Source organism: Embiotoca jacksoni, unplaced genomic scaffold (genome assembly GCF_022577435.1).
Source record: "Embiotoca jacksoni isolate LCO1_2020_lvr unplaced genomic scaffold, fEmbJac1.0.p SCAF_126, whole genome shotgun sequence".
Taxonomy (NCBI): domain Eukaryota; kingdom Metazoa; phylum Chordata; class Actinopteri; family Embiotocidae; genus Embiotoca; species Embiotoca jacksoni.
Genome location: NW_027185259.1, coordinates 133,138 through 153,583, shown reverse-complemented (window position 1 = coordinate 153,583; position 20,446 = coordinate 133,138). Strand labels below are relative to the sequence as shown.

Sequence of the window (20,446 nt, the reverse complement as noted above, 5' to 3'; positions counted from 1 at the left end):
GTACACTCTCCGGTCGGACGGTCCTCCATCCCGCGAGGGAATGCGGCGGAAATAAGGCGCTCGGATCACGTCCGAAGTCGGGTTTAACGCGATAAATAGGAAGTGCGTCCGTCCGTCCAGCGGCTCTCTCGGCAGCTCACAGAGCCGTCTCGAAGATGACCGGTTGGTGAGCGTCCGACGTTTCCGCATGTCCGTTCGATACGACCGGACGGCTTCCGCCGTCGTAGGCCTGGAGGACAGAAAACGACAACAAATAACCAACAAAAACAAAAAAACGATAAATACGCGCTTCGTAAACGACGCGTCCGGAAAACTTGGCGTCGGGCGTCTCCGTCCGAGGGTCCCGTCTCACCCGCTTCGCCGCCTCCAGCAGAGCGGCCGCCTCCCGCTTGCCCGTCTGAAGCACCATTTTGGCGAAGGTTCCGTCCGAGTCCCGCAGCAGCGCGTACGGCACGTCGTAGGCCTGGATCCTCCCGGCGTCCAGAACCTGCGCGCGGAGGAGACCCGTTTACTTTGCTGCGCCCTCCAGCACCCCCCCCCCCACACCCTCCCTTCCCAGGAACCAAAAGTCGCCTTGGAGCACCTCGTTCCTCAACTCATCCCTCGCCCGTAACGTAGCGTATTTAAGTTCGTATCCGGGGCCAACGCGGAAAGCGCGATGACTCACCAGGATGCGGTCGCTGTCGATGATGGTGTTGAGGCGGTGGGCGATGGTGAGCACGGTGCAGTCTCTGAACTTGTCCCGGATGGTTTTCTGGATCAGCTCGTCCGTCCTGCGGAGACGCGTTTCGCAATTAAAGTGTCGGAAATCGGAACGTCGGACGAAGTACGAACCGGTCGCTTCCGGCGGTCGAGGCCTGCGACCCCCCCCCCCCTCTCCCGATCCGGCGTTACCTGGGGTCCACGTTGGCCGTGGCCTCGTCGATGACGAGGATGCGGTTCTTCCTCAGGATGGCCCTGGCCAGGCACACCAGCTGCCTCTGGCCCACGCTGAAGTTGGAGCCCGACTCCGCCAGAACCGTCTCCAGCTTGCCCGGCAGCTCCTCCACCGCCGACCTCAGCTGCACCTGCGGGGGGAGGGGGAGGGTTTAATCCGCGAGTCGGCCGGGTGACGAATAACCCGAATTCGTCCGAACCGCTTTGAAAAACGTCTAAAAGTACAAACGTGCGCGTTTACCTCTTCCAGAGCGTTCCACAGCTCTTCATCCGTGTGTTCGCCGAAAGGGTCCAGGTTCTTCCTCACGGGGCCCGTAAACAGCACCGGGTCCTGCGACACGAGAGGAGGCGGAGGACAGAGGTCGTCCGATCGAAACGGGACGCGTCAAATACCGTAACGGGCCGTCCGCTGACGTCGTCGTCCGACCGTTAAAAGAGATTAAGGCGCTCGGCCGGCGTTCACCTGAGGGATGATGGACATCTTCCGCCGCAGGTCGTGCAGGCCGATCTCGGAGGTCGCGACCCCGTCGATGACAATCTTCCCCCGCGGCTCCGCCAGCCGGAACAGAGCGGAGATCAGCGAGCTTTTCCCGGCTCCCGTCCTCCCCACGATGCCGACCTGACGCGCATTTAGACAAACACGACGTGGGCTCGGGGCCGGACGGGACGGGACGGTACGGTACGGGGCGACTCACCTTCTCTTTGGGGAGGAACGTCACCTTCAGGTCGTGCAGCACCGGCGGCTCGTCGGGGCCGTAGGAGAAGCTGACCCGCTCCATGTGCACCAGGCCTTTGCTGGGCCACCCGGGGGGGGGGCGCCTCTGGGTTTCCCAGGGTGCTTCGCTCTCCAGCGCCGTGTACTCCACCACCCGCTCCACCGACGTCATCTGAGGACGGAGGCGAGGGAACGTCACCTTTTGAACTTCTACTTTGTAGGTTAAATCGAACGCGCGGTATTGGGGGAGGGGGTTAAGTCCTCAACTTAAATGGAGCGGGTATAAATCTCACCATGTTCTCCACCTCGGCGCTCTGCCTGACGCCCCACTGGAACATCCCCATCAGGGTGGCGCTGTAGGACAGAGCGAAGCCCACGATGCCGGCGTCCAAGTCTGTCGGAACCGGGGAGAGACGCTCCATTTTCATCGGCCCCGATTGCGTAGATTTTTACCCCCCCCCCCAAAGGTTAAAAGTCTCGCTTACTGTCTCGGAGCAGCAGGCAGCCGAACGTGGTCACGGTGACGAAGACGGCGCAGATGCCGTCGAGGCGGAGGGCAAACCAGCGGGAGGTGGTGAGGAACAGGAACCAGGCGGCTGCACGGGAAGTTACGGGACACCCAATTAACACACGCGCGCACACGCGGGACAACGTAGCGGATTCGAAGCCCGACCTGAATGCACGTCCTGATGGGCGTCGAAGGTCTTCTGGAGACGCCGCTCGGCGCGGAAGGCTCGGATGGTCCAGAGGCCGTGAAGGGACGAGGACAGGTGGGAGAAGACGGGGCTGCGAACTGCGGGACCGCAAAATGAAAAAAAGACGTGTCGGAAGCCGCGGGGAACCCCGGATCGCAAAGAGGGGCACCGCCGCCGCCGCCGGCGGGACACTCACCGGTGGACTCCAGGCGCTTCACATTCCTGGAGGTCTTCAGGAAGTAGCGGCGCAGGAAGAAGAAGACGATGACGAGCGGCACCACGGGGATGAGGATCCAGGGGATGGCCGTCGCCGACACGACGATGACCCCGATGATCTGCAGCAACAACTGCTCGCGGCGGACAACGTTACCGGTTAATCCGTCGTGTTCGCGAGTTCCGGAATTCCGGCGACCGCGTCGACTTCTGAACATTTTGTTTATCGGACGGTTCGAATTTGGATTCTGCTTCTAATGCACGTGGCATGTTCTGATCTCTGCTGCGGCGTCCCGCCTCCACTCCCCTCCACCCCACCCCCCTCCGACACTCGGTTACAGTGACGTGAGCTCTGACCTGGATGAAGTCCACGAAGGTCCACGGCATGTTGGAGTCCAGCTGACCGACGTCCTTGGAGAACCGGTTCAAGACTCGTCCTGAGGCGAGACGGGAAATCAATAAAACGTCGGGCCCGAACGAACGACGTCCGCTTTTCTTATCGGTAGTGCCCCCCTCTCTCTCTCTCCTCCCCTCCGTGCGCGTCCTCACCTATGGGGTTGATGTCAAAGAAGCGCACGGGTGTCCTGAGGACGGCGTCGAACATGTCGTTGTGCAGCGACTGCGAGCTCTTCACCAGCGTGTAGAACATCACCAGGGTCCGGATGAAGCCGAACACGATGGTGGCGACGGTCAGACCTGTCGCGAAACGACAACAGTGACGACAACGCTCGACCGGGGGACGATGAGGAAAAGTCGCCGGCGGAAGACATTTGGCGTCACCTCCGTAGACGCCGAGGTAGAAGACCAGATCTAGCTGTCCGCCGAGAACGGCGGTGCTGTTGCCGGTGCCGTTGACGTTGACGCTGGCGGTGCCGTTGACGTCGGCGGTGCCGTTGACGGTGCCGTTGTCAGTTAGTTTCTCCTGCTTGTCGGCCCTGACGTTACAAAAAGAGGTCAGAGGTCACGGAAAGAGGTCTGACGTCTTTCCTTTAGTTTTCCCCGTGGTTCGTACTCACCAGTAAGCGAGCCACCAATCCTGCAGGATGTACGCCACCTATGACGTGAAAGACACAAAGAAAAAGAAAGGGGAGCTAAAGATTACCCCCCCCGCCCCCCAAACGATATCCCCCCCCCAACCCCACCGGGACTTATCACGTACGTGAGCCAGGACGTTGATGAGGACGATGACCAGCAGCACCGCCGCGTTGGCTCCGGCTCGCAGGTATTTGACGTAAAGGCCGACGGGGACGGTTCCCTCGGCGCGGCTCTCCTCCTCCGCCGCCGTCGCCGACTCCACCTGCAGCCACGTTCGGGAAAGGGGTTTGAGATTTGCGGCGACAAAGCGGACGCGTTTTAACTTGCCGCGCGGACGCGAACGTTTACGGGGGAAGACGAAACAACAAAGTCGCCGAGTTTACGCCCGAAACTAGCGCCCGTTCCCTCCGACCCCGTTTACCGCCGACGACCTCGTTACCGACCCGCCGGTGCCGCCCCCCCCCCCCCGCGAGAGGGCGTTTGAACTTCGCCTTTTTGACGGTACGGCTTTCTCCCTCTGCTCTCTTCCGATATCTACAGACGAACAAACAGTCGCTGACCGGTAGCTGGTCTCCGTCCCTGACGGAGTGGATGGACGACGTGTGCGACAGCACCGAATTCTCCGAGAGGGTCCTGATCCGGGCGAATACGTCCTGAGGAGGCGGCTGCTGCTGCTCCTCTTCCTCCTCCTCCTTCAGCAGGGAGGTGAAGTCCACGCCGGACCGCTGCAGCTCCACGTACGTTCCTTTTGCCAGCATGTCACCCTGATGCACACACATACCGGCAGACTCGTTACATGGTGGTAAAATGCAACCCGTCTGCTTTTCCTACAAACGTCAAACTGCATCTGTCGTTTGGCCCCGTTTCTTAAAACGCGTTAACGACGGGCATTTCGTAAGCGCCGACCTCCTTGAGGACGACGATCTGGTCCACGGCCTTCAGGTACTGCAGCTGGTGGGTGACCAGGATGCGCAGCTTGTTCCTCAGCAAGCCGCAGATGCACCTGCCGCAAAAGGAAGGGACAGAAAATCAAACCGTAAATCGGCGTTTGCGGCGTCTTCCCCTTTCACGAAATGAACCGAACCTCCTCTGCGCGTGGTTGACTTCTGAGGAGGAGGAGAAGAGGAGGAGGAACAGGAAGAAGAGGAAGAAAAAGAGGAGGAGGAACAGGAAGAAGAAGAGGAGGAAGAAGAAGAAGAAGAAGAAGAAGAAGAAGAAGAAGAGGAGGAACAGGAAGAAGGAGAAGAAGGAGAAGAAGAAGAAGCAGCAGCAGCTCGCTCACTGTTCAAACAGGTGTCTCCCGACCTCGGCGTCCACGGCACTCAGAGGGTCGTCCAGCAGGTAGACGTCGGCGTCCTGATACACGGCCCTGAAAAACAAACCGCGGCTTTTAAAGCGTCTCCTCGAACCCTTCGGGCCTCCTTCGCTGATCCGTTTGTTCGTACGGGGATTCATAACGGTGCCAAATCGGATAGATGTCGAAGTACGCAACTTTTAAACACGTTGTCCCTGTTTTATTTTCAATCTCCAAAACAAAGTTTGTTGAATACACAATCGCATCCTCCTTTAACAATTAGGAATAGATTGATCTGTTTTGTTTGTTTTTTCCCCCCGTTTTTAGAAGCACCCTCGTACCTGGCCAGGTTGACGCGAGCCTTCTGTCCCCCGCTGAGCGTGGCCCCCTGGTCTCCGATCAGCGTCCGGTCTCCGTCTGGCAGCAGCTCCAGGTCCTGCCCCGGAAAGAAAGAAAAAAGAAAAGAAAAAGAAAAAGCGCAACGATGACGCGCTGTAATGTGGTGAGTTGCGGTTACAGTATAATCACAAAGTCACTGGTTAACTGTACTTTTTTGTTGGGTTTTTTTGGAGGGGGGGGGGTTGTTTGTGGTTTTTGAGTGTTGAGAAAAATAAAACCAGACGTCTGTCTCGATCTGCAGAGACATTGCGATGGACATTTTCACCATTTTTTTTTCTTTTCTTTTGGGTACATTTTACAGCCTGTTATCTCTCCGGTAATATGGATGTTTTTTTTTTATTACGGTCACGGCACTCGGTAACTGATTTACCGGGCCGCCCCTGTAACTTCTCCTCCCGCGGGGTGAAGTGAACTCTGAGCGCGTGCGGCAGCGTCTGTCTGTCGTTGCCATTTCAATACCTCACCCTCTTTAAGGCGCAGGCCCCGACGACGCGCTCGTACTTCTGCGGGTTCATCTCTTTGCCGAACAGGATGTTGTCGCGGATGCTTCCGGGAAACACCCAGGGCTGCTGGGCGGCGTAGGTCAGCCGACCCTCCACCTTCAGCTCCCCTTGGTCGGCCGGCAGCTCTCCGAGGACGGAGCTCAGCAGGGACGACTGGGTGAAAGGAGAAGGGAGATGGGAAACGTCTACTAAAACTACAACGGCGACGACGCCGACAAACAAACACGTCGGCGAGGCGAAGCGAGGCGGACGTCCCACCTTTCCGGCTCCCACCGGTCCGATCACGGCCAGCAGCTCCTTGGACTTCAGGGAGAAGGAGACGTTCTGCAGAGTCGGGATGTCGGCGCTCTGCGACCGGTGTGAACCGAGAGGGGACAAAAAACAACAACAACAACAAAATTTCAAAATCAAATAAGACTCTCAAATCTCTACGGCGACGTTCGCCGCGTGTTTGCGCCGGCGAGTCCCACCTTGTCCCAGTAGCAGACCAGGTCCTGGATCTCCACGGACGCGTCCTTCTGCGTCCCCCGCAGAGCACCGCCGCTTTCCGGGACCTCGTCCAGACTCAAGAACTCCTTCCGGTGGGAACACAAAACGACAACAAAATGACACCGTCGCCGTGGCGACCGAGGGCTCCTTCTCCCACTTTTCGCAAACTTTACATTTAGCTTTTCTGTCGTCTTTTCAAAAGTCAAAAACAGATTTGTCAATCGCCTCATCTTTGACCTCGGCGTTCTATAGCCGTTTTATATCTATATATCTATATATATATACAGTTGAAACCAGAAGTTTGCATACACTGTGCAAAAAGACACAACTTTTTTTTCTCACTGTCTGAAGTTAAATCAGACTAAACCTCTCCTGTTTCAGGTCCGTTAGGATTACCAAAACTATTTAACTTTTGCTAAATGTCACAATAATGAGAAAGAGAATTTCTTAGATAATTTTATATTACTTTCTTCAAGGTCAAAAGTTTACATCCAGTTCCTTAGTATTTAGTAGCATTGCCTTTGAACTGCATGACTTGGGTCAAATGTTTTGGGTATCCTTCCACAAGCTTCTTACAGTACTCTGCTGGAATTCTGGCCCATTCCTCCGGACAGAACTGGTGGAACTGAGTCAGGTTTGTTGGCCGCCTCGCTCGCACACGCCTTTTCAGATCTGCCCACAAATTTTCGATGGGATTCAGGTCAGGGCTTTGTGATGGCCACTCCAAGACATTGACTTTGTTGTCCTCAAGCCACTTTTTTTGGCAGTATGCTTCGGGTCATTGTCCATTTGGAAGACCCATTTGCGCCCAAGTTTTAGCTTCCTGGCTGATGTCCTGAGATGTTGCCTTAATATTTCCAGGTAATGTTTTCTTCATGATGCCGTCTATTTTATGAAGAGCTCCAGTTCCTGCTGCAGCAAAACAGCCCCACAACATGATGCTGCCACCTCCATGCTTCACAGTTGGGATGGTGTTTTCAGGTCTACAAGCTTCCCCCTTTTTCCTCCAAATGTAACGGTGGTCATTATGGCCAAACAGCTCCACTTTAGTTTCATCAGACCACAGGACATGTCTCCAGAAGTTAAGGTCTTTGTCTTGGTGTCTTTTTGCAAACTGTAATCTGGCTTTTTTATGTTTCTTTAGGAGTAATGGCTTCCTTCTTGCTGAGTAGCCTTTCAGCCCATGTCGGTGCAGGACTCGTTTTACTGTGGATAATGACGCTTTCTTACCAGCTTCAGCCATCATCTTCACAAGGTCTTTAGCTTTTGTTCTGGGGTCATTTAGCAAAAGTTAAATAATTTTGGTAATCCTAATGGACCTAAAACAGGAGAGGTTTAGTCTGATTTAACTTCAGACAGTGAGAAAAAAAGTGTTATGTGTCTTTTTGCAAAGTGTATGTAAACTTCTGGTTTCAACTGTATGTAAACTATATGACGATGTGTCTTTTCGCTGATCGGATCAATCATTTGCCGGTGTTTTATCGCTTTATCTGGTCGGATGTCGCAAGTCAATATGACCCTACTTTAGTGCTCCAATTAAGTGATAAGGAAGTCACAACGGCAGTATAACGGCGACTACGGGCAGCCTCTCTTTCGTTGGAAAAACAATTTGGACAAAACACATCTACCCGAGACCGGCAAAAGTGTTCCGAAAGCCAAAAAAATAACACCGACAGACTTTTTTTCTTTTCGGTGTGCCGCCTCCAAAAATGTTTGATTTCGCAACGGATTTCCTCAAAAACGCGGGACGGGAGCCCGGTACCTGAATCCTCTGCACGCTGACGCGCGTCTCGAATAGCTTCTCGATGGCGCTGGGGAAGAAGAGCGTGACGGTGAGGCGCACGGCCGTGTACAGCGACACCGTCACGAAGACGGCGCTCGCCGTGATGACGTTCCCCAGCAGGACGTAGAGGGTGAAGGTGAAGAAGACGATGACCTTGCTGGCGCAGAAGAAGGACGCCATGTTGAGACCGCGGAGGAAGGAGCTCTTCATGATCATGGAGATCTCTTTCCTGACGAAACCAAACGCGATGCGGTTATTATTCCTAATCGTCATAATAATAATAATATATATCCCGAACGCGTAGAAAACGGCCGGCGATCCTTTCGTGTGCTTTATTTTATTTATTTTTTTACCTCCTGACCTCGGAGACCAGAGCGGCGAAGGGTTTCTCCCAGGCGTACATCTTGATGATCCTGATTCCGGACACCACCTCGTTCATGGTGCGGATCCTGTTGTCCGTGAGGATGGCCGTCTTCATCCTGCGAAGGAAGGAAGGAAGAGCGTCGATAAGCCGGGGGGGGGGGTGGGAGAGGGGGGGGGTAAATGACGGGTGAGGAAAGCGTAACGCGTCGGGTCTGGCGTGTGCGCGTTTCACCTGAACTTTGAGAAAAAGCGTCCGAACAGCAGCTGGAAAGGCATCAGGAACAAGATGACCGCCATGCCGACCAAGCACGAGGGTCCGATCTCCGCCCACAGCAGCCCCGTGACCACCGCGGCCTGGAGAGGCCCCACCCACAGGAAGTGGAGGAAGATGGTCACCTGTTCCGGAAAAGGAAAAGGAAGGGAAAAAAAAAAAAGGCACAGCGAATGAGCTGTCGGCGGACAGATTCACGCCCCCTCCCCCCTTTCCTCCCCCTCAGGACTTTAATACAAACACAGCGTGAGGCGGAGGTCTAATTAACGACCCCCGAGGAACCGTGGACTTTTTCCCAGCGTGCTCTGCCCCCGCCGATTAAAACGAACCTCAGCTTTGCCGTGGCACGAACCGGTAACGAAGCCCGGAGCTCGGACCCGCTGGGAGATTAGCGGCGTTTCTCCGACCGCTCCGCACCCGCGAAACGCATTTAACCAAAAAACAGCCAAAAAACAGCCAAAAAAACAACAACAACAACAAGAAGCTGGCAGCTGCCGGCCGTTGTCGGGCGGGAAACCAAAAACACTTCACGAGTCGCAAGATCAAGGTCAGAGGCATTCCTGCGGTTTATGTCGCCGGACGACACTTCGCTCATTATTACACCATCCGGGCAATTGTCTCTGTGGATTCCTCCGTCGGCCGGGTCACGGGACTTCTTGACGGAGGGGAGGGGGAGGGAGGGAGAAGGGGGGGTGGGGGGGGGGTGGGGGGGGGTGGGGGGGGGACGCTGCCGGGCTGCTGAGCTTCAACAAGAAAACCAACAGTCACCTTTTTATTCTGGTTTTCGAGTTGACTTTTTTGCTGTTAGAATTAAAACCTTCCTTTTGCAAAGTACACTTTTATCATTGGGGGATTTCTGTAGTGTACTTTGGTCACGAGAAAGTTTTTTTTTTTTTTTTTTTTTCATTCTGTCACCGTTTGGACTTTGTCTTTGGTGTTTTGCTTCACTCGTTTCTCGCTAATACGTTTACACTTTTGGTTCGTACCACATTGCCAAAAAAAACATCTAAACATTTAAACGGGACGTTTGTTTACAATTGTCCGTTCGGTGCGTTTTGATAAAGTACGTACAGAAAATAAACAGCCGGAATCATTGAGCTTTTTAAAGTCTACCCAAGTCCACGGATGACGTTTGGCTCCTCGTGTTGACAGACAGTTATTTACTCGCATGGCTGAGCTCCACCTGAACCGATCGGTCGAGCTACTTTTAGGTTCACACTGACAAATTCCCGGCGCGGCTCCTTCCGACCTTCGCCGGTCGTTAGCTGCCGGTTTAACGCGACGTTTTTCACTCGCCTCGTCGAACTTGTTGACGTCGTTGGAGAGCAGGTTGACGATCTGGCCGGTGGTGGTCTTCCCCGTGGCCGAGCTGCTGAGACGCAGAGCCTAAAAACAACAACAACAACGACACCTCGGTATAAACCCACAAGTCACGCCGTTATCCCGCTTTCGACTTAGCGCTTGTTTTTTTATTGTTTTTTTTCTTCCCGTGCAGGATTACGCGACAGCAGTCGCCCGCCTACCTTCTTGTAGATCATGTGACACATGGCCACTCGGATCTTCATGCCGGTCCTCTGGACGTGGTAGAAGTAGAGGTGGTGGATCACCGCCAGGCCGATGGCGCAGACGGCCAAGCCGGCCGCGTAGCCGAGGGCCTCGTGGAGCGCCGCCACGTTCTCCGGGTTGTAACTCTCGAAGTACCGAATCAACTGACCGAGGAAGACGGGCTGGATCACTTTGATTATCTCCTGATGTGCAGGGGGGGGGGGGGCAAGCGTCAATCGAAACGACGACAACAGACGGAGAATTACATCATTCGCCTTTTGCATGTTGAGCCGAGACTCAATAATCGCATTTAGCCTGCTTATCTATTTCAATTGCTTGGTGTTGGACAAGCTGCTGAACACCCCCAACCCCCCCCCAACACCGACACACACACACACACGCGCGCGCCCACCGACCTCGACCAACGTGAAGAATCCCAGCACCGAGTACGGCCTCCAGTGGCACATGAAGATGACCTTGGCGAGGTTCGGTTTCCGCATGGCTGCGGCGGCGTTCTGGACGTCCTGATCCCAGAGCCTGTCGAGAGTGGGGGGGGTGGGGGTGGGGGGAAATATATCAAATGTCTTTTGTCTGCTTTGAATATTACATCCCAGCATTTGTGGCGAGTCGGGACTCGCCCGTAACTCAGCGCTTAAACACATTTCCATAACTTAGGACACTTTTGTCGAGAGAGAGAGAGAGAGAGAGAGAGAGAGAGAGAGAGGACGCGGGACACTTTTGCTATTTATTTTACTTCCACTTTTACTCCCCCCGATTGTCCGTTAAATGACCGTCCCGTCCTCCCGATATTGCGCCGCGACGTCGTCGTTTCGGGTCAAATCCTCTTTTTTTAACCGTTTTAACGCAAAAAAAAACCCCAAAAAAAACCAGCGTCAGCTGAGATCTTGTCTTTAAAAGGAGCTCCGACCGCATTTTAGGTCACAAACGGCCTCCGTTTCGACCCCCGTCTGTTGCCGCGGCGATCGTCCGAGCCCGGTAGCGGACGTGCGGAGAGACGGACGGGAAGAAGGCGTCCCTACCTCTGCAGTTCCTGTCCCAGCTTCTCCGACCGGTCCTCCGCCAGCACTTCGAACATGTCGTCCTCCTCCAGCGGCCGCTCGTACCCGATCTTGAACAAAGGATTCAGCCACCTGAGGAATCGCCACGGGGAGTCACAGGAAGAGGAGGAGGAGGAGGAAGAGCAAAGTTAATAAATATAACCTTCCCAGCATTCAATTAAAAACTATTGAAATTTTGCAATCAAGTAATACTAACCGACATAATCAATATACTTTTCATGTGACAATGTGGAGCACAATACAGCAATTAGAAAAACTAGACACATCAACGAGTTTAACACATCACCCCAAAAAATATAACAAAAATCTGATCAAAATGATAGTTATACATTTGAAAATATAGCAAATGCTAAATACATTATCGACCTAGTATATACAATGTTTTCAATCACAGTAGCATGGTAGTAGCAAAATAAGTAAATAAGCACAAAACTAATGTTTAAAAATAAATTCAGGTATAAATTATTTTTTTTTCTTCACCCTTTCCCTACAGCTGTAGCATCACTTTTACACGGCCAAAGGAGCGTAAAAACTCATTATAAAGTGTGACAGGATCTGACGGGCTCAGATCCTTTAAGCCCATTCATGGATACTTGTTGTTGCTTTTTAATCTTCCTCAGGTCTGTTGACGCTTGTTGATGAAACGAGGAGACAACTCGACGGCGGGTCCGGTGCCTCTGGCCGACGGTAACCCCTTTATCACCGGGAGAGCACGGACGCGTTGTCTTTTTAAGAGGCTGTTCGGATTCACGGTCGTTGAGTTACACTTTCGTGAAATTGGCCCCCCTCCCCTCCCCCCGCCGCACTACCGTGCCCAAACCAGTAAAGTTGTTTTCTCCGTTTTCCGTTGAACCCGCAGCGGCGTCGCTTACAAACCAAACACCGAGGAAGTAGTTCCCCGGTAACCCTCGAGTTGCACACTTCTCATCCCGAGCGCCTTTTTTTTTTTTTTTTTTTTTTTTTGTCCACATTTGTTTGTTTGCTTTGCTTTTAAATCGCCCGCTAAGCTAACGTCGCGTCGGTCATCTTACCAGAAAAAGACCTTGGACAAAAGGCTGGCCGACGCCGCCGGGTTGGTCTTGGCATCTTGGCTGACTTTCTCCATGGTGGCCGGCGTGCGCACGAAGTCTCCCGTTAAACTTCCTCCCCTCCTTCAAAGCGCTGCTGCTCCGGGCTCGGTGGCGCGACGTCGGGGCACAAGCATGTTCCACAGGGCTCCGCCAGCTCCGAGGTGCGCTACGTACTGCGCGTTAGAAGGACGGAACCGCGGACATGCGGAAAAAAGAGAAGAAAGAAAAAAAAAAAAGTCCACCAAAACTGAAAACAGCACCTTGACGGCTCCGCCCCCTCCCCCTCGGAGGCACGCGATAGGACGGAAATGCCGGTCGCTCACGCTATTGGCTGCGTCTCTCCCGTGCCTTCACGCGATTGGCTGGCCGTTTTTGACAGCGCCGACGATTGGCCGGCGGCTCCAGCCAGAAGTCATTTCTCTCACTTTTACCTTGATTTACGACGAAGCGCGTGAGACGGGCCCGGCTCGGGTTTACGAACGGAAGAGATAGATTTATCACCACCCTTTACATCTTTTATTTGTATTTTGACCCACAAAAAAGTCCACCGTTGAACTTTGGTAAAACCTGACTCGACGGTTCGTGCGGTCGGCCGCAGTTTGGCAAAGCTGTCCTTCTTTTTAACTGGATACGTTTGTACAGTGGGTACGGAAAGTATTCAGACCCCTTTAGGTATTCAGACTCTTTGTTTCATTGCAGCCATTTGCTAAAATCAAAAAAGTTCATTTTATTTCTCATTAATGTACACTCAGCACCCCATCTTGACAGAAAAAAACAGAAATGTTGTGCAAATTTATTAAAAAAGAAAAACTGAAATATCACATGGTCATAAGTATTCAGACCCTTTGCTGTGACACTCATATTTAACTCACATGCTGTCCATTTCTTCTGATCCTCCTTGAGATGGTTCTACTCCTTCATTGGAGTCCAACTGTGTTGAATTAAACTGATTGGACTTGATTAGGAAAGGCACACACCTGTCTATATAAGACCTTACAGCTCACAGTGCATGTCAGAGCAAATGAGAATCATGAGGTCGAAGGAACTGTCCAAGGAGCTCAGAGACAGAATTGTGGCAAGGCACAGATCTGGCCAAGGTTACAAAAACATTTCTGGAGCGCTCAAGGTTCCTAAGAGCACAGTGGCCTCCATAATCCTTAAATGGAAGAAGTTTGGGACGACCAGAACTCTTCCTAGACCTGGCCGTCCAGCCAAACTGAGCAATCGTGGGAGAAGAGCCTTGGTGAGAGAGGTAAAGAAGAACCCAAAGATCACTGTGGCTGAGCTCCAGAGATGCAGTAGGGAGATGGGAGAAAGTTCCACAAAGTCAACTATCACTGCAGCCCTCCACCAGTCGGGGCTTTATGGCAGAGTGGCCCGACGGAAGCCTCTCCTCAGTGCAAGACATATGAAAGCCCACATAGAGTTTGACAAAAAACACATGAAGGACTCCCAGACTATGAGAAATAAGATTCTCTGGTCTGATGAGACCAAGATTGAACTTTTTGGCGTTAATTCTAAGCGGTATGTGTGGAGAAAACCAGGCACTGCTCATCACCTGCCCAATACAATCCCAACAGTGGAACATGGTGGTGGCAGCATCATGCTATGGGGGTGTTTTTCAGCTGCAGGGACAGGACGACCGGTTGCAATTGAAGGAAAGATGAAGGCGGCCAAGTACAGAGATATCCTGGAAGAAAACCTCTTCCAGAGTGCTCTGGACCTCAGACTGGGCCGAAGGTTCACCTTCCAACAAGACAATGACCCTAAGCACACAGCTAAAATAACAAAGGAGTGGCTTCGGAACAACTCTGTGACCATTCTTGACTGGCCCAGCCAGAGCCCTGACCTAAACCCAATTGAGCATCTCTGGAGAGACCTGAAAATGGCTGTCCACCAACGTTCACCATCCAACCTGACGGAACTGGAGAGGATCTGCAAGGAAGAATGGCAGAGGATCCCCAAATCCAGGTGTGAAAAGCTTGTTGCATCATTCCCAAGAAGACTCATGGCTGTACGAGCTCAAAAGGGTGCTTCTACTCAATACTGAGCAAAGGGTCTGAATACTTATGACCATGTGATATTTCAGGTTTTCTTTTTTAATAAATTTGCACAAATTTCTACATTTCTGTTTTTTTCTGTCAAGATGGGGTGCTGAGTGTACATTAATGAGAAATAAAATGAACTTTTTGGATTTTAGCAAATGGCTGCAATGAAACAAAGAGTGAAAAATTTAAAGGGGTCTGAATACTTTCCGTACCCACTGTACATATGTGTATGTGTATGTATGTATATATATATATATATATATATATGTACATATATATATATGTGTGTGTGTGTACGTTTGTATGTATCTGCTCATGTTTTAAAAGTCAGCCAGACTGTATTGTTTGACGTCGGAGCTGCATGAGTAAACTTCCTCGTCGCAGTTACTCAGCAAAAATCTCCACTTCCTCTTTTCCGGCCATTTGTCTTTCTGAACCCGTGCGGTCTCACGGGCGAGCTTCTCCGACGGGCCCAAGGCCGACCCGAAGCGCCTTTTCCGCCGCCGCTGTTTGTTCGCTCGCCCACTGACTTTCTGACTCCCTTTACACAAACACGCCGACACAAAGGGGATATCCTATAAATAAAAAGCGGGCGGTAGATGAGAGATGACGCTCCACAGGTGAAAGGGAGGGGGGGAGGAAGGGAGGTAGGGGTGTAGGGAGGGGAGGGGGGGGGGGGGGCGCTCAAACACCTCCTTCTCACATTTAAGACTTTTGACATCCAGCCACACGTAACCGAGGTTACCTATTCTCCTCGCGCGGACGGTCTCGTGGCCTTAAAGCCTCACGTGTTATCCTCCCGTTGGATGTTTATCTGGCTGGCAGAAAGGTCTGGAAGAGGGGGGGGGGGGGGGGGAAGAAAAAAAAATGGAAAAGAAAAAGAAAGCCAGCGGGAGATTATTACAAGCGGCTGAACTCAACCCAAAAAACATTCATCCGCCGGGGGGGGGGGGATCGGCGGGTACTTTCCCACGATGTCCCTGCCGTGTGACCCGGGTGCTTTTCCAGCGTTTTTGTTTAGTTTTAACGACGACATTTAAACGTACGTCAAAAAAACACAAAACGAGTCCGACTTATTTACGCCGTCGATAGACGGCGGATTCGAGTGTTTGGGCCGTGACGTTTTTAGCTACGGTTAAGTCATCCGTCCGGTCGACGTCTAAAGGTTGACTGGATTTAAAGCTGCGCTAAGCTCCGCCTACTTTTGGACCGGAAGTGGAAAGACTAGCCGACGCGTAGAATATCGTCCGAGGGAACGAATCGACAAATACGAGCGTCTGAGAAATCGGTTTCCCCCGCCCCTACCGGCGGACGATCGGCGGGGGGGAGGGGGGGGTCACAGACAGAAAAGTCTCTTTGTGAATCAAAAGTTTCGTTTCATTTTTATACTTTGCCGAGGGCCTTTTTTTTTTTTCTTTCCGTATCGCAAAGAACGTGGAAAAAAACAAAAGTGAGGATTGTGAGCGGTTTCGATGCGAGCGCGTGACCCGACGAATGGACGCGACATCCGTAACATCGAGGTCGAATCTGATTACAAAACACCCATTAAGAATGAAACACGCCTGCGTCATCGGTCATCACGGATCCATACCACCCCCCCCCCCGGGGGGGGCCAATCAAAAGGTACAATCTATCAGATGATGGGATCCCGTCAGCGAGATAACAACCTGCTCCAGCTGCTTCCCTTTCATTAGCAGCAGGGTTACAGGATTAGGACCCCCCCCCCCCCTCTGAGATCACCCTGGCAACGGCGGCCGTGGAAACGCGCCATCGAGACTTCGACTGTCAGGAGACTTCGGAACGACGGGCTTTCCCCACCTTCTTGTCCTCCATCGTTTACTGACAGTAATGTCAGTAAGGAGACCTTTTTCTTTTTTTGGTCTTCCGGGACCTGCGCCCACTTCGTGAGCCCGGCATCATTGTTAGAAAATCCACCCCCCCCCCTTTCCACAATCACATTAAAAACTAATCCCCACCCCACCCTGGCTCGGAAATGCAATAAATAAAACAGCTTTTCCGCATGAGATTATAACTCAAGATTATTAGTTGTCATTTCCGTTGCCATTTGGTTTCGCATCTTCCAGGAACTTTCTTTCTTTCTTTCACCTTCCTGTATTTTCCAGACCTGCCCTCCCCTCCTCCCTCCTCCCTCCCCCACCCAAAAAAAAAAACAACCTCCCCGCGCAAAGTTCAATCCTGTTGTTTTAATTTCGCTGCCGGCGACACGGAGGAAGAAACTCAGCCTCCTAAGGAGCTTGTTTCTTCGTTGCGTCACGCGGCGAGCGCGGTTCGTCGTTTTGACGTTTAATCGCGTCGCCCTCGGTAACGGCTAAACCGTTAATCGCGAAGATGCGGGAGCGCCGAATGGACTCCTCAACGCGAAATAGTAAAACTGTGATTTAAATGGGGAAGAGAGAGCGAATAAACACAGACTAGATCACGAAAAATAGAAAAGCGACAACTTTACTACGTTTCAAAATTAAATACTGCACTTCTGAATTTACATCGAGGTTATCTTTCAGAGTAAGATGAGAGAAGACGAGAGAAGAGAAAACGAAAAAAGAGGAGAGAAGAGAAGAGAAGAGAAAAAGTGCACTTTTGTATTAATAATAGTCTTAAATATTGTCCTGTTTAAAGTCTGGGTCTTCATGTCCTCCTCCTTTCCGCCACTAAGTGGAGCTCTAACGCCGTCCGACAAACCGCCACACCTGTTGTTGTCTAACCGCTTATTCAGACAAACTGCCTTTGTTCGCTAATGAACCATAAACAACATCCAGCAAAGCATTGTGATGAAGTGCTGAGGATTCAAACCCACTTCGTTCATCCGTCCGTCCGTCCATTTATCTATACATCCATTCATTCATTTATCCATCCATTCATTTATCCGTCCGTCCATCTATGCATTCATTCATTAATCTATCCATCCATCTATTCATCCACCCACTCACTCACCCACCCATCATTCATTAATCCATCCATCCACTCACTCACCCACCCATCCATCCACCCACCCACCCACTCATTCATTCACTCACCCGTTCATTCATTCAGTCATCCACTCACTCACTCATCCATCCATTCATTTATCCATCCATCCACTCACTCACTCATCCATCCATCAATTAATTCATCCATCCATCTATTCATCCATCCATTCATCCATCTATTCATTCATCCAGCCATCTATTCATTCATCCATTCATCCATCTATTCATTCATCTATCCATCTATTCATTAATTCATTTATCCATCCCATCCATCCACTCATTCATTCATCCACTCACTCACTCACTCATCCATCCATCTATTCATTCATCCATCCATCCATCCATTCATCCATCTATTCATTAATTCATTTATCCATCCATCCATCCACTCATTCATCCACTCACTCACTCATTCATCCATCCATCCATTCATTTATCCATCTACTCACTCACTCACCCACCCACCCATTCATCCACTCACTCACCCACCCATCCATCCATCCATCCATCCATCCATTCATTTATCCATCCACACACTCACTCATCCATCCATCTATTCATTCATCCATCCATTTATTCATTAATTCATCCATCTATTCATTAATTCATTTATCCATCCACTCTCTCACTCACTCACTCACTCACTCATCCATCCATCTATTCATTAATTCATTAATTCATCCATCTATTCATTAATTCATGTATCCATCCACTCTCTCACTCACTCACTCACTCACTCACTCACTCACTCACTTACTCACTCATCCATCTATTCATCCATCCATCCATCCACTCCCTCCCTCCCTCCCTATCTCTGTTCCTCATCTTCTGCTCCTTCTCTCTGTCAAAGACTTTTCAGATCCTTTCAATTAAAGACTTCCTCCCCTTGCAGGCCCTCCCTGTGGAGTGATGAGTTGTGAGCCCCCCCCCCCCCCCTCCTCCCCCTCCCGAACACCAAATACAACAACTCTCGCGGATGCTGGGACGCAGACCGGAGGAGCGGGTGAAGAGCGGAGGCCGACGCACCTGTCCGGGGGACGGATCTCTTCTCCCGACCTCCGAAATGAGCAACATGGCGACGGAGATCGCCGCCTTCCTCCTCGCCGTCTCCGGCTGGATCCTGGTATCGTCCGCGCTGCCCGCGGACTACTGGAAGGTGTCCTCCGTGGACGGGACGGTCATCACCACGGCGACCTTCTGGTCCAACCTGTGGAAGACGTGCGTGACGGACTCCACCGGCGTGTCCAACTGCAAGGACTTCCCGTCGATGCTGGCTCTGGACGGTGAGTCCGCGATTGGAGACGCCGGTCGTATGCGTCTTTTTACGCGTGTTATTGTGAACCGCCGCGGCGTAGTTGTGTTTTTTTTTTTTTTTTTTTTTGGTGGGGGGGGGGGGGGGGGGGGGGAATGAATGAATGACCACCATTGTAAAAACAAAAAAGACAAACAGCATTTGGAACTTGATATGTCCTCCTCGTTTAGAGCTGAAGGCCACCGGAGACGACCGCGACCCGCTAATGTGTCCGAACGAGGCAACCCGAGAAAGTCATACGGTCACGCGGGGGGCCGCTCGTCGCTTCTCGCCGCTTCACGGTCACCTCATCGCTTTTGTATTTTGTAGAGACGTTTTTTTTTTTTTTTTTTTTTTTTTAACCCGGTCCCGAGCAGCGTTTTCCATCCCGAGGGTCGGGACCCCTAAAAAGGTCTTAAAAGATAGTTTTGAGGGGTCCGTTGGTAAATACAAAACCGGGTGGCAGACAGTTGGGAAGCAGTACATTTAAAAGCCCTCTTCCTCCCTCCTCCTCCTCCTCCCTCCTCCTCCTCCTCCCTCCCTCTCTCCCTCCCTCCCCCCCCCCCCCTCAGCCTACATCCAGGTGTGCCGGGGGCTGATGATCGCCTCCGTGTGTCTGGGCTTCTTCGGCGCCGTCCTGGCCCTGGTGGGAATGAAGTGCACCAAAATAGGCGGCTCGGAGACCGCCAAGGCCCGGTTCGCCGTCCTGTCGGGCTGCCACTTCCTTCTCGGCGGTACGGCCCGCCTCTCGCCCGCCCGCCCGTCGCGTTCGCTCCGCTTTCCGTCGGCTCGGTCCTCCGCTCCGTTATAAAAGACGTCCTTTCCGTCCCGCAGGCCTCTGCAGCGTGACCGCGTGCTCCGTCTACGCCCACCGGATCACCACCGACTTCTTCGACCCGCTTTTCGTGGCCCAGAAGTGAGTACGCCGGGGATTTACCTTCCGACGGCGCCGAAGGGAAAGTCCTGTCGTCGACGCCGTTGCTTTTTTGTTCTCTCTCTCTCTCTCTCTCTCTCTCTCTCTCTCCAGGTTCGAGCTCGGAGCCGCTCTCTTCATCGGCTGGGCCGGGTCGGTGCTCTGCATCCTGGGAGGCCTCGTCTTCTTCCTCTCCCTGCCCGAAGGCTTCGGCATCAGGCGAGTCAGGGGAAGGTGGTGGTGGGGTGGGGGTGGGGGGGGGGGATCTAAATCTAAACACCAAATCTAAAGCGCGCCGAGTTTCTAACTCAATCCGCCCATTTGAAATAATCACTCCGTCGGCCGCGGTCCAAAAAAGACGTCCGGGCGATCTCTCTCTCTCTCTCTCTCTCTCTCGTCCCGTAATTGCCCGACCTGGCGGGTAAATTGCGCAATACTTATTTTTGATTAGTCGCGACGGATGAATGTCGTCTTTGTTACAGTCGCGCGCGGGAAGGACGTTTTTTTGTTTTTTTTGGTGACGTGAAAGGCACCTTGACGGAGATGTAGAAGTTCGTTTTGTTTTTTTTTTCTTTCCAAAAACAAATACAAACAGCGTTCAGCGTGTTTTACGGCAGCCCCGACTTTTAACGTCGTCTTTTAACGTCGTCGTTTCTCGCGGCTTCATTTCTCGCCCTGATTTTTTTTCCCCCCTCCGCAGGGCGACGTACTCGTACGGCGGAGCCGCGACGACGCGCCGCCGGCGCGCCGAGACGACCGACGGCCTCCGCCGGGAGCCGCCGAGGGAGTTCGGGAGAAACGCCTACGTGTGAAACTG

At 52.3% G+C, this 20,446-nt stretch overlaps 2 protein-coding genes across 3 annotated transcripts in view; one reads left to right on the top strand and one right to left on the bottom strand.

The window, feature by feature from the left end:
* The window catches only part of LOC138195808 (ATP-binding cassette sub-family C member 4-like), an 18,880-nt gene extending 339 nt beyond the window's left edge, over window positions 1-18,541 (bottom strand). Inside the window, exons 1-33 of one of the 2 annotated variants that reach the window (XM_069145492.1) lie at window positions 18,452-18,541; window positions 15,184-15,269; window positions 12,352-12,563; window positions 11,282-11,392; window positions 10,658-10,778; window positions 10,220-10,444; window positions 9,993-10,082; window positions 8,658-8,821; window positions 8,416-8,541; window positions 8,042-8,291; window positions 6,261-6,365; window positions 6,049-6,138; window positions 5,752-5,943; window positions 5,230-5,324; window positions 4,877-4,963; window positions 4,501-4,597; window positions 4,155-4,358; window positions 3,719-3,856; window positions 3,576-3,613; window positions 3,340-3,494; window positions 3,109-3,255; window positions 2,917-2,996; window positions 2,543-2,693; window positions 2,325-2,444; window positions 2,137-2,247; window positions 1,945-2,045; window positions 1,632-1,823; window positions 1,400-1,555; window positions 1,178-1,267; window positions 895-1,067; window positions 668-773; window positions 353-487; window positions 1-229 (exon numbers count right to left, since the gene is read on the bottom strand). The exon at window positions 1-229 is cut by the window's left edge and continues 339 nt beyond it. In XM_069145492.1, the coding sequence (XP_069001593.1) occupies window positions 137-229; window positions 353-487; window positions 668-773; window positions 895-1,067; window positions 1,178-1,267; window positions 1,400-1,555; window positions 1,632-1,823; window positions 1,945-2,045; window positions 2,137-2,247; window positions 2,325-2,444; window positions 2,543-2,693; window positions 2,917-2,996; window positions 3,109-3,255; window positions 3,340-3,494; window positions 3,576-3,613; window positions 3,719-3,856; window positions 4,155-4,358; window positions 4,501-4,597; window positions 4,877-4,963; window positions 5,230-5,324; window positions 5,752-5,943; window positions 6,049-6,138; window positions 6,261-6,365; window positions 8,042-8,291; window positions 8,416-8,541; window positions 8,658-8,821; window positions 9,993-10,082; window positions 10,220-10,444; window positions 10,658-10,778; window positions 11,282-11,392; window positions 12,352-12,425 (4,017 nt within the window). In that variant the 5' untranslated portion in view covers window positions 12,426-12,563; window positions 15,184-15,269; window positions 18,452-18,541 and the 3' untranslated portion in view covers window positions 1-136. Of the gene's footprint in view, window positions 230-352; window positions 488-667; window positions 774-894; window positions 1,068-1,177; window positions 1,268-1,399; window positions 1,556-1,631; window positions 1,824-1,944; window positions 2,046-2,136; window positions 2,248-2,324; window positions 2,445-2,542; window positions 2,694-2,916; window positions 2,997-3,108; window positions 3,495-3,575; window positions 3,614-3,718; window positions 3,857-4,154; window positions 4,359-4,500; window positions 4,598-4,876; window positions 4,964-5,229; window positions 5,325-5,751; window positions 5,944-6,048; window positions 6,139-6,260; window positions 6,366-8,041; window positions 8,292-8,415; window positions 8,542-8,657; window positions 8,822-9,992; window positions 10,083-10,219; window positions 10,445-10,657; window positions 10,779-11,281; window positions 11,393-12,351; window positions 12,564-15,183; window positions 15,270-18,451 lie in introns of both variants that reach the window. The other variant, XM_069145490.1, reaches the window with a different exon arrangement.
* On the top strand, window positions 18,276-20,441 carry cldn10a (claudin 10a). The gene is made up of 5 exons (XM_069145484.1): window positions 18,276-18,708; window positions 19,289-19,450; window positions 19,551-19,632; window positions 19,744-19,869; window positions 20,330-20,441. The coding sequence occupies exons 1-5, from the start codon at window positions 18,402-18,404 to the stop codon at window positions 20,439-20,441; spliced, it is 789 nt and encodes a 262-aa protein (XP_069001585.1). The 5' UTR covers window positions 18,276-18,401.
* The last annotated feature ends 5 nt before the right edge of the window (window positions 20,442-20,446 follow it).

Coding starts and splice junctions, on each gene's coding strand:
- cldn10a (XM_069145484.1), top strand. CDS start 18,402: ATGCTGGGACGCAGACCGGAGGAGCGGGTGAAGAGCGGAGGCCGACGC. Junction 18,709..19,288: donor GTCGATGCTGGCTCTGGACG/GTGAGTCCGCGA, acceptor CCCCCCCCTCAG/CCTACATCCAGGTGTGCCGG. Junction 19,451..19,550: donor CTGCCACTTCCTTCTCGGCG/GTACGGCCCGCC, acceptor TCCGTCCCGCAG/GCCTCTGCAGCGTGACCGCG.